The following is an 11,734-nucleotide window of genomic DNA, read 5'->3' on the forward strand; positions in this document are numbered from 1 at the left end:
AGTTATTTCATAGGAAACAGCAGTGAAATGGGAATGAAAGACACATTTTAACAAAACATGCAGTAAAGTGGATGGAGAACCTAAAAACTTGGAATGGAATTGGGTCATATTCTGTTTATGACTTGTTCCTGAACATTTTGTAGTAAGAAATTCACAACATCCTACAAGGCGTAGTTCTAAAGCAGAAACCACTAAATTCAGAAGTATTACAAATATTCAGAATTGTCTCTGTATCAGACTTCATGAATTATTAAAAAAAAAGTACAACCTAACAGACTTCTACAAATGCTGTTGCATATTACATGGGTTTAGTATTTGGTCCCGATTCTCTTCATACTTTTCTATCATTTTCTGCATGTCGTGGTCAGCTCCAATGACCTTCAAAACAAAAGCATTAGCATTACAAATAATTAAATCATAATATATATTTGCTTCAGAGCAAAACAGACCTATCACTGAAGCCAAACTGAAATACTCCTAAAGAAAGCTGTCCAGTTAGTTCTGTGTTTGGAATTTGGCGCTCACTGGAAAGCTGCGTGTCTGATCCTGCTACACAACACAAATGAACACCCCACAAATTCCACCTCAGAGTTAAAGACCAGACTTCCACTATACACTATGGACAGCTACAAATGTTTTTTTCTCGGGTTATTGACAAAGCAGCTTTATTTTTTCATCACTAATTAACATTTTTAGTATTGAAAGAATACAATGCCCCACGTGCTTATGTGATCATAACTAAAATTGTACTCACAAGCACTGGGCAGGAAACTTTAAATAACGTATGTTTAATGAGCCACTCTTCGTAGAGCTGATGAATAGCTTCTAAATATTCCTAAAAAAGAGGTGTTCAATTACACACAGCACCACCACAACAGTCAGCTATACTACACAGATTACTAAAACAATACTTGGCAAAGTCAGCACGCATGACAGATCATTTTTATACAGTAAATCAAAATGACATGGTGAGGTATTGGAACAGGCTGCCAGGGAGGTGGTGCAGTCACCATCCTGGAGGTTTTCAAAAACAGGGCAGATGTCACACTGAGCACACGGACTAAAGCAGTCAGGCATGGGCTGATGGTTGGACTAAATGATCTGAGAAGTCTTTCCAACTTCAATGAGCCTACAATTCTAAATACTGAAATATTGATTTGTGATGGAAACTATAACAGAGCACCTCATGTTGGTAAACGGCCCCAATGATCACCGAGCCCAAATCCTCCAGACAGCTCCAGTAGATTTTTGAAATACACTCGGGATGTGATTTTAGTATTTAGGTTGGCATTGCTAGAGAGAGTGGTCAGGCACTGGAATGGCTGCCCAGGGAAGTGGTGCAGTCGCACCCTGGCAGTGTTCAAGAGGCTCCTGGATGAGGAGCTGTGAGATGTGGTTTAGTGCTTGTGGGAATGAGCAGACAGTTGGACTGGATGATCTTATAGGTCGCTTCCAACCTTGTGATTCCATGATTCTATGATACTATGTTTTATGCTCACTGTTACCACACATTCTGAAGGAACTCTTTACCAGAGGAATGATTTTCTCTTCTTCTCTGCATCTTCTCTTTAATCTCTCATAACAAACTTCAGGAGATGTCTGCAGGTAAACTAAAAAAAAAAAAACCAAAAAAAACCAACTATGTAGCTGTATATAAGGATATGCTTTAAAAGCAAAGAGGAAACTTCACAAACTATGGAATTAAAGGATCCCAGTTTAGGCATCACCACTGAGCCTCCTCCTTTGGTGCTACTGCTCATCAATCCTAAGAGTATCAGTGCATTCATGCTGTCTGATGCTAAGCGTCACAGCCACTATTGTAATGAACAATGTAATTATTCACAGCCAAAGAAAAAAGAAATTTTTCCTCTCACAATAAAGAAACCCACCCACAAATGTGCCCTTCCAGTTCCCATCCAAATTTTACCTATCAAATCAACTGAAACATCGGTGTTGTTCTGGATCCAGTCAAACCATTCAGACAGCACAACATAATCCACCTCTGGCATCTTCCCACTGAACAAACATAAAGATCACCATTCATTAAACAACAGACAAAGATCAGTTCTAAACTGATAAGCACTGCTTTTACTTCTTTTAAAACTGACTAGAACTAGTCTGTGTTTATTCCAGCACATGGGAAATGAAGATACAACCAACAATAGAAATATTATAAAGCATTGTTTACACAAAGGCTCTTTTTTTTTTTCTTTATCTAAACATGCCTACTAGCATGAAGTTTCTATCATTAACAGTTAAAAAAAATATTTCCTACTACAGTTAAGAAATAGTTACTTGGTGACTAAGAAAAAACTTTGCACTGACGTGTGCTATGATAACAAATGAGTGTCAAGTGTATTTATTGCTCAAGTTCTTTATGTCAGGATCATTTCAAATACATCTGAACTGCATGACGCCAGAAAGGCTTGACTGAGTAAGCAGCACTGACAATTCATTATAGAAACCAAAGTAAAGAGCAGTGAAAAAAAAAAACCAATGGAAATACATAATATTCCTTATTAAGAATCACATATTATATTTTTACTGGTATTAGAGTCTTCACATATTGCCATATTCCTAAATACTCAAGTAGTATTAATTTCATATTATTTTGTCTTCAAAATAAATTACAGTAAGCCACACTCTTCTTTAAGTGTCTCTGAACAGAAATAGAGGGGGAAAAAAAGATCACACAAGATTTAGAGAATCCTGATCTCCTCAGCTGAATGGTTGAAACCAATTGCAATATTTTAAACGGTGCTGAAGATTCCACAGATTTCTTAACCACTTCTCTCGGCAACATCTTTTTGATCACTTGCAAAACTGAATAAAGATAATCCAGGAAAATATTAACCATTTCAGTATGCAAGAAAGCAAAGCCGGAGTTCGTGCCACCTCCCTTCTTTAACTACCATCCAGCTGAATATCCTCCTTTCCAAAGCACCCAAGAAACCGGTTAACACAGTTCAACATGTATCAACAAGTGTACAGTTCTGGATAACAGGCATCTAGGTAAACTAAATTCCAACTCTGCAACTTTTCCCTGAAAAACAGGAACCTCGAAAGGAATTAGAAATTAGAGAAAGCTCCACCATTCCTACCCTAAAGGACACACCCTCAATAGTCCACTAATCTCCCCTGCAGACAACACAGCTTTGCCTTCCCTGTCTCACTCCCCTGGATAATCATGTGAGGATTCCTGCTCTGGCTCAAGGTTAATAAAGATACAAGTTTTGCTGTGTCTTTGAAAACTGTGCTGACATTTCACTCCTACCAAGTAAAGGTTCTATTACAAAATAAAACAAATGGAAATAGCTATACACCAGAAATACCCAGAAACTCATGAGGGACAAACTGAATTGTTTGGGCTTACCCTGTAAAATATCATATATACTCACGTGCGTGCATTCAAAACTCTTCTACAGTTTTACACCTAACATGAGCATGGCTTTCACAGCTAACCTCAGATGTGCACTCACAAGAACTTGGACACTCGTGTGTCTGTGCATGCCAGAGAAGCTCTCAGCAATTGCTCACAATTTAAGCCTTCCATCACCATCGTAAATCTTATTCTATTTCTCTCTCTGGGAAAAAGCCTGCAAAGCCAAAACACAAATCCTGAGTGACACTGGATCAAAGAAGAGCTGGGATTCCTGACGTTCCACTACTCTCCATCCCTTACTAAAGCTACACATTCACCTAGAGGATTTGTATAGACTTGCATTGATAGCAAGGGATTCTTGTCCTTGTTTTATTTACACACACTCCTATTTTGGTTTGCTATTCATACCATTGGCTGACTTCTCCCCAGCTTTAACAAAACATAGCAAGTGCTTTCTGTCCAACAATGAAGAACACTAAAACCATTAAACTTCTTCAATGCCCTTCAAATTTTTGTTATGAAATTAACACACAGAGCTGGCACATGCATACTTAGCCTCTCAGTTTCTTGTGAGACAAAAGCTGTTAGTCTACAGTGAAAAAAACATCACTACCTATAAACAAGAAAGACATTCCATTTACATTTCCACTGTACACAGACAGGGTAAATAATGTCTCTTCCTGTTCCTATGCCTCACATCCAACTGTCCCTCAGTAACTTTCAAACCAGTTCTGGAGCTGACCAGAAGGCTATGAAGCACAGATGCCACCTTGTGGCGTGCAGCTCTTCTCTCTGAAGACAAGGCTAAGAACTGGTTTTGTCCCTCAAGACCACTGAAAAAGTCATTAAAACAGTATTACACATTCTGAATACACAATCAGCATTATAAAAAAATGCCACTTCTGATTACTGCACTATTTTATTTAGTATGGGGTTGGTGAGACTAGGTAATAGGTGCTTTTTCTACCTGAGGCCACAGAATTATTCCCCAGCACAAAATAACCTCAGTTAGACTCGACTGCCCAAGCACACTGCAGGGCTGGGAGGTGGGCCCACATCAGAAATTGACATTTACAGATCAACATTTCTCACTCTTTACTCAGAAGCTGACCAAAGAGTTTTCAGCCTGCGTTGATCCCATGAATCCCGACTCTAAGCCATAGCACATGAGGGCTGGAAGGCTTGTTGCTCGAGTTCTGGCTTGCAAAGCACAATAGTCCTGGATGCTAGGTTTGATAATACCCTCTAGTTCTCTCTTTCCTACAGTATTTTTCTTTATAACCCTACTTTTTTTCATCTATTCAGTACATTTGCTTTGACTTATTCAGCTGGAGAGCAGATAAATGCAATAAATGGTTTTATAAATACTAAAACATTCTAAACTCATCAGCATTTCCAAAGAATGCTTGCATCTGGCCCACATCCTATGGGCTTCATTCTACCAGTGGACAGCATGCCCTCTACAAAGCTCTCTGCCACTCCAGCAAAGAGTTGTCCAAAAGCACAGACTGCTCAGATGCAAACTACCAAAGAAATCATTGGTTGATTATTTCTTTTTTTGTGCAATTAAGCAAAGAAAATAAAGTAGAAAACAAAATACCATACCTCCTATACAAATTCTCTACAAAAATGTATTTTGCACTGTGAATTGATCTCTCCATCATTCTTACTGGGGAAATCTGCAAAATAAAACGACAGTCACCAATCAGTTTACATTTTTTCAGCATCCGTGTCTCTTAAAGCTCATCATGTGTGTACATTAGGAAATACACAACGTTATCAGTTCTTCCAAATGTTGAGATAAAACAATCACTGGGGAAGGTGAACACAAAAACAGTGTTAATAATCTCATGTGTGGTCACCCCATTAAACATCTCTGTAGCTAAACTGTTATACACATGCAAGTTTTGAAGTAACCACAGCAGTACTCAATTCAGAAGATGAAGCTAACTAGGGGCACAAAATAAACAGCAATCAACTTACAGAGCAGCAGGAGCTGCTGCTACCTGAATGTTGCCATCTTCAGGTCTATTACCATGTCAACGGCGCAGACCTTACAGCAGAAAAATTACAGCATTTTAAGTTAAAAGAGAAATATACATATTTACCATTGGTTTGGTATGCTGCTCCAACATTGTAAGCTGTATGTAAGTTTGTAAGGTTATCCCCCATCTCGAAGCATCCTGGTACATTAAACCCTAGGGTTTGGGATGGAAGCAAGACAAAGGTTTTGTGGCTTCTGTTTTGTTCTGTGGTTTGCTTTTTTCTAAGGTTGAGCAGAAGAAAAAAAAAGAAAGAAAAAAAAAAAGGAAGCTGTGTACTTCATAAATTGTATCAGAATTGCTAAAAAACACCAGAAAGCAGCTGTCAGTAAGTTCTGCATTAAGCAGTCATTAGCACTCCACAATGCACAGCTGAGAACTACAGTCGTGGCCCTCGTGACACTGGGCAGGTAGCACAGCCACTGAAGACAATGGGAATTTGTTTCTCTGCATTTGGAACAGCCAGGACCAAGGCACAGTTCATTTAAAACAGGGCAAATATATTTACCAATTAAAAATCACATCTGCTGACATCTTTCTGTGCAGGGACAGACTCAGCACACCCAGTACCAGAAATGCAGATACAGTTCTAGTAAACACAGTCTGGGCCCCAGGAAAGGTCTTTTAACAAAGACCATTACAACTGCTTCTCAATTGCTTTCTACAACTTCTCAGAGTCTCCTCATTGATTCAGCTCCACCAGTATTGACAAGCATCAGTCTGTCCTACAGTGCAGAAGTACCATACAATTCTGATCTCCTTTTCTCCCTGTCCACAATCAGATAAAAAAACTAATCTGAAGACAGACTGCTGTGATTAGACATGACACAGCCCAGCATGCTTCCCCTTTTCCTAATAACAAGGAAAATGTTACTATGCTAGCAGTAACATCATCCAATACGTGTTCAGGCACATGTGGGTTGGGCTATATCTGCAGTGCTGTATGTGACAGCAAATTCCATGTGAGTTTGAGCACAGATACACATCTGAGCTAACAAAATTATTTCAGCAATTGAGGTGGGAAGTCAGCAGGGAAGGCTGACATCACAAACCATTCAAACTATTCAAACAAAGTGTTACCTGCAGATATGGTCAGAGCACTCAGATTTATCATCTCAGAGCACAGGTGAGACAGTGACCAACCTGCAAAGAATGGCTACAAAAAGTAGCAACTACCCAAAAGACAACAGAAGTTTTCAATGCCCAGAACGGAACCTTCATTATCTTTAGCAGCTGAACAATATAAATGGATCAGATATGCCTCTCATTATATGAAAGACATTCTTCTCTTCTTTGAAATAGCTATCAGTCGATTTCAAAACAACAGCCACAATCAGGGCTTAGCTTTCTGTGAATCCTTTAGCAAACAACCCTGCATAATCCAATACTAGGTCTGTACCTCCTCCTACAATTCTTTTGTACAGCCAGCCATGCTGCCTTAGCAGAGTTCCAGTGTTTGGAAAGCAGGCAGGCACGCTGTCCCTCAGCACTGAGCCATGTGAAGATCAATCAGCAATCTCTGCTGAAACCAAATTTTATTTAAAAATGTGTCCATTATATGCTTGTCATAAAATAAAATTATTCTGCATCACAGAGCATTATTTCTTGCAGTATGAGATCATGCCCACACCTTTCTTAACAGTTTTAGTGACTCATAAAAAGTCCTCCTTAATGTATTTCTAAATAAACAATGACTGTAGGTGTTGAACTTGTTTCTGTTGCTTACCAGGATATTATGACCTCGAACATTCCTCCATTTACTCACTGGTTCTGTCAAGACCTTGGTAAAAAAAATATTCTGCGTTAGACATACTTTAGATTTGAAATACCAGGCCTTACAACACAGCAACGACTTTTAATGAATACTTGTTCAGTAAGTGAGAGTATTCAGGACACGTACTGAAAAGCTCATTCCCCTTTAATTAACAGTAAGGAGCCCTGAAATGCAAAATGTAATGACGAACCGTTAAAAACTAGACAAGAATCATTTCCATACTATTACTTTCTTATCACCTAAACACGACTGCATTGATTACATAGCCCTTATTTAATTTCACTTTTCAAGTCATTTATCAATATGACGTAAGAAGACTGGCTACCTGAGGATACAGTGCACTTCATTTCAACATCCTGCTCATTAATCATGAATGAACAGACCATCAGAATGCCATTGAATTGCTTTTGTTTTATTTTCATTATCTAAAAAAAAAAAAATCGATGCACCTCCAACAGTTCAATAATGTTTAAAATCAATCAGAAAAGCTTCTATCTACCACAAAAGCCCCATCTGGTTTGGTCTAAAACTCCTGCAGCAACATCCCATCAGGTCAGTTAACTGGGTTTTTAAAATAAAGTTGCACTAAATGCACATCATCATTTGCTATCCTTTGGGTTAGTAATTTTTTATTCCAAAAGGATCATTAGCAAATAACATCTGCAAACCCAGCATTTCTACGTGGAATTGTAAGAACTTTTATCAAACTTGTTCCCAGGTCCACTAAAAGAATTATTATCATCTGAAGCACACAACAGCAACTGTTCACCGAGGCTCAATCCCTGTGTTGTTTAAAACATATCAATCCTGCCCTACCCCTAATCTTGTTTTAAGGAATATGAAATCAAATACCATGATGGTCTAAGCAATTATTAGGAACAATTACAGCAGTTGAGGTATTTTTAATCTATTTGCAGATGTTATTGATACTTCAGCATCAAGTACCATATTACACATGATCTACAAATCTCTTCCACAGTTTGGCTACTAATAGCCAGGGGAGGCAGCACACAGCTAAGCACGTGCAGCAGCAGTACCAGCACTGGCACACAGCCTGCTGCCCCGGCTCAGTACCTGAGGAAGGACAACAGCTCTAAGTCAGCTGTGCTTTTGCCACAGCAAGCAGCCACTGCATGACGTACATAAAGAACATAAACCCAGTACCTCGATGCTGGTAGTCTGTGCAAAATAATCCAGGCACGTTGTCTTTCCACTTGCAATATTCCCCTCGATGCATATCTGACAAAAACCAAGAACACTGCTTTTAAAAACTGTGCTACTGCAAAGAAGTGAGCAGCGCACGTAAACGTGGCAGGCAGGCGGGGACATGGCTGACACCGCTCATATCGCTGACACCGCTTCGAAACGGCCACCGGCAGCGCCTGCGAGAGCCCAGCTGGGGCCTCACGCGCTTCTGAACGAGACGCAAATACTTACAACCGTCTTTTTATCATCTTCTTTTATCAGACGCTTATCTAAAATGGGGAAAAAAGAAAAAGCCGGAGTTACAACCAGGAAAGAGATCTTCGTACCGTACCTGTTCTGTGCCTCTTAACGCGAGCTCCTCCACACCCCCCCAGGCACCGCTTCGGCGCAGCGCGGGGCAGTGCAGGCCGGGGCAGGCCAGGCCCAGCTCCACTCGCGCACTTACAGCCACCGTTCCCGCCCGGCCCAGGCCGGCTCCGCAGTGCCAGGCCGCCCGCTGAGCAGCTCCCCGCCGCCGCGCCGCTCCTGAGCCCGCGCCGGGCCCCGCGCAGCGCCGCGGGCCGCGCCCAGGCCGCGCCCAGCCGCCACATCGCCCATCCCCGCCGCCGCTCCGGGCCCGCGGCCGCCTCCCGCTTCCGGCCTCCGGCGCGCCGCTTCCGGTCGCGGGGCTGGCCTGGGCGGGGCGGGCGGGACACCGCCCACCGGCCGAGGTGCGATAACGGCCGCGGCGGTGCTATGGAGGCGATGGACGCGGCGTTCCCGCGCTCCGTGCGCGGCGCCCTGAAGCTCGCCCGCCTGGTAGGCGCAGCCCTGGCCGCCCCACGCCCCTCTGCCGCGGCCCGGCAGGCGGCTAGCGGCCCCTTGTGCTTTCGCAGGCGGTGGCGGTTGCAGCCTTCGTCTGCTTCGTTGCCTCCCGCTCCCACGAAGCCTACACGGCGCTGGCGGTGATGGAAGCTCTCGTCACGCTGCTGTTCTTCCTGCTGTACCTGCTGAAACTGGACAAGAAGCTCACCTGGCTCTTCTGGCCTCTGGCCGTGAGTGGGGCGCGGCGGGGCGGGGCGGCTGCTCTTCTGCCCGAGGGAGCGGGCGGGCGCTTCGCTCCGCTGTTAATGGGGTCTTCTCTTACCTCTCCTTTTTTACGTTAACGTACCCGTTGTTTTAGTCTATATCAGTACAGCCGAGTTCCGTAAATTCGACTTGGAAAAAAAAAAAAAAAGTGAATAGAGGTGCGATGAGGAAATTCAGTCGCACGAGTGCTTTCGGCGCGGACCCGCCGGGTGGCACCGCTGCTCTTACGGGGATCTCGCAGTTCGGTCCTGTTGTCGCAGCAGAACGGCGGTTTCTTGCCGTCCCGCAGCGGCAGCTGCTCGCGTTCTCCCCAGCCGTGCACTCCGCAGTGAGCATTTCGCCCCTGCTGCCTTTTTCCAGGATATTTTCAACTCGGTGGTTGCAGCTTTGTTCCTGCTAATTGTGGGCTTGTTTGCAGTCATCATCAAAACCAACCACGGGACGCTGGCCGGAGGAGTAAGTCAGAACATATTAATTTCATTCTTAAAGCAGACGTGATTTGGTGTAGTTACATTTTTGTAAGAATGTGAAAATAATTCTGTTACGGGAGAAAACACCAAGAAGTCACCAACAGAACTGATGCACGTTTAGTTTACGTCATTTACAAAACCTTCTGAGTAACCTGCCCTTACCTCCACAGCTTGAAATTCTGGGTGTGACAAGATAACGTTCTTTAAGAGCTGTCCTGTTTAGTTACAGCATGTAAGAGGAAACACTGACATTATGGAAGCTCTTTATCAGATACATGCTGGTACATCCCTTGTGAAGCATATGTTAATTATTTTCTTTGACAAACTGAGAAAATGGTCTTTGCAAACTATGAAGATTTTGATATGCTTGTGATCAAACCAGTTCACTAGCTTAAGCAATTGGTATTAGTTAAAGGAAAAGCTGATGTGACTAGCACACAACAAAGGGGAAAAACTCAGCTTAGAAAGTTTTGAAACTTCAGTTTCCTGAAATACAAACAAAGCTAAAATGTGATGAGGGACCAAAAAAATAAAGACAGACCACCCAGGGAACTTGCCCCGTGAGTTTTTCAAATCAGCTTCAGACAGCTGCACAGCTGGTGTTGTAGTTGGTACCACAAGCAAGCAAGAAGGGTACTGTGTGGTAAAGTGACTGCTGGGAAATCACTTCTCAGTTGTGAGATGAATAGCAGTTAAAGCTGAAAGCAGGAGGCAAATAGAAAGCTTGGAGAACAGGTTTGGGCAGAATGTATGGCATCTTCAGTGTTGAAAGAAAGAGAATTGCCCTTAGGCTTGTGTTCCTAGAGCATATCTGTCTTAAAATCCCCAGTCCACGAAAGGCTTGCCTTAGCACTTCTATTGCTGATCAGATATTGCAGTTTCAATACATGCTTGAATAAAAAAAAAACGTGTGAGATCACAGTGAGAGGTGAGAGCTGCAAAAGTCACCTGTGCAGTCATGCAGGTGTTGTTCCAGCTGTTTGCCTGAAGTTGTGTTTTTAAATACTTATGTACATTTTCTTCAAACTCGAATGTTTTCAGTTCAAAGCTTCTGAGAAGAGAAGCGCTGTTGTTTTCCTTCTAGGCTTGTTTCTGCAAATGCTGACTTTACTTTGGGCCAGAAGTAAGCGAGGCAGTAGTTACAGAAACAGCAGGACTTCCATTTTGGATAAAAGTGCTGCCTTGCATAATGTAGGTTTGGCTTCACTTTCAAGGAGGAACCTCCTTTCCAGCTCCTCGGACAAACAGCAGACAAAGCCAGGCCGTGGGCTTCTCTCTTAACAGTTTGATGGGATTTAAATATGGATGTCATTTATCAGCCCTCTGGAATCACACATATCAAAGCTAGGGCCAGCTCAGGGAGATGGAATTGCTGCTGGTCACTGCAGTACAAGATGGAGGAATCTAACAGCATGATTGTTACTTTTGCAGGTGCTTGGTCTTGTGTTGCTTGTTCTCTGTGTTGTTGATGCCGTTGTTCTTTTCCAGAAGATTAGCATCAGTAGACCAAGGGAAAGGAACACTCCTGCAAAATAGGATTTCCATTGTAGCGAAAAGAGAGTTCCTTGATTGTTTTACTGCTCACATGTTAAAGAATATGGATTTTCATATGTTCACCTTTCAGCTCCTGTGTATTTTGCAAACGTAATTCCTAAGCATTCTCACATTTTAGATACGGTTTCACCATTACAATCTCACCATTTTAAACTTCATAAAATTGTCCCGTGTGTCAGAAAACTAATTTCATAATTGTCTTTAATAAAGAAGTCCATTATTTAACGTTCTTGGTGTA

The 11,734-nt window shown here is 42.3% G+C and overlaps 2 protein-coding genes across 4 annotated transcripts; one reads left to right on the plus strand and one right to left on the minus strand.

Annotated features, from left to right (window-relative positions):
- Positions 1 to 88: 88 nt before the first annotated feature.
- TK2 (thymidine kinase 2) lies at positions 89 to 8,994 on the minus strand. Of its 3 annotated transcripts, XM_048958576.1 has the most exons (11): positions 8,850 to 8,994; positions 8,636 to 8,673; positions 8,363 to 8,437; positions 7,151 to 7,204; positions 5,491 to 5,580; positions 4,988 to 5,061; positions 3,480 to 3,596; positions 1,928 to 2,016; positions 1,531 to 1,610; positions 755 to 835; positions 89 to 378 (listed from the first exon to the last, which is right to left on the minus strand). In XM_048958576.1, exons 1-11 carry the CDS (start codon positions 8,992 to 8,994, stop codon positions 280 to 282), a joined length of 942 nt encoding a protein of 313 aa, XP_048814533.1. In that variant the 3' UTR covers positions 89 to 279. The 3 variants fall into 3 exon arrangements, with proteins under 3 accessions (XP_048814533.1, XP_048814536.1, XP_048814534.1); XM_048958579.1 differs by lacking the exon at positions 3,480 to 3,596; XM_048958577.1 differs by lacking the exon at positions 755 to 835.
- An 88-nt stretch (positions 8,995 to 9,082) lies between these two features.
- LOC125699211 (chemokine-like factor) lies at positions 9,083 to 11,725 on the plus strand. Its single transcript, XM_048958504.1, has 4 exons — positions 9,083 to 9,202; positions 9,280 to 9,438; positions 9,833 to 9,928; positions 11,374 to 11,725. Exons 1-4 carry the CDS (start codon positions 9,140 to 9,142, stop codon positions 11,476 to 11,478), a joined length of 423 nt encoding a protein of 140 aa, XP_048814461.1. The 5' UTR covers positions 9,083 to 9,139; the 3' UTR covers positions 11,479 to 11,725.
- The last annotated feature ends 9 nt before the right edge of the window (positions 11,726 to 11,734 follow it).

The sequence above is a fragment of the Lagopus muta genome, chromosome 12, assembly GCF_023343835.1.
Source record: "Lagopus muta isolate bLagMut1 chromosome 12, bLagMut1 primary, whole genome shotgun sequence".
Lineage (NCBI taxonomy): Eukaryota > Metazoa > Chordata > Aves > Galliformes > Phasianidae > Lagopus > Lagopus muta.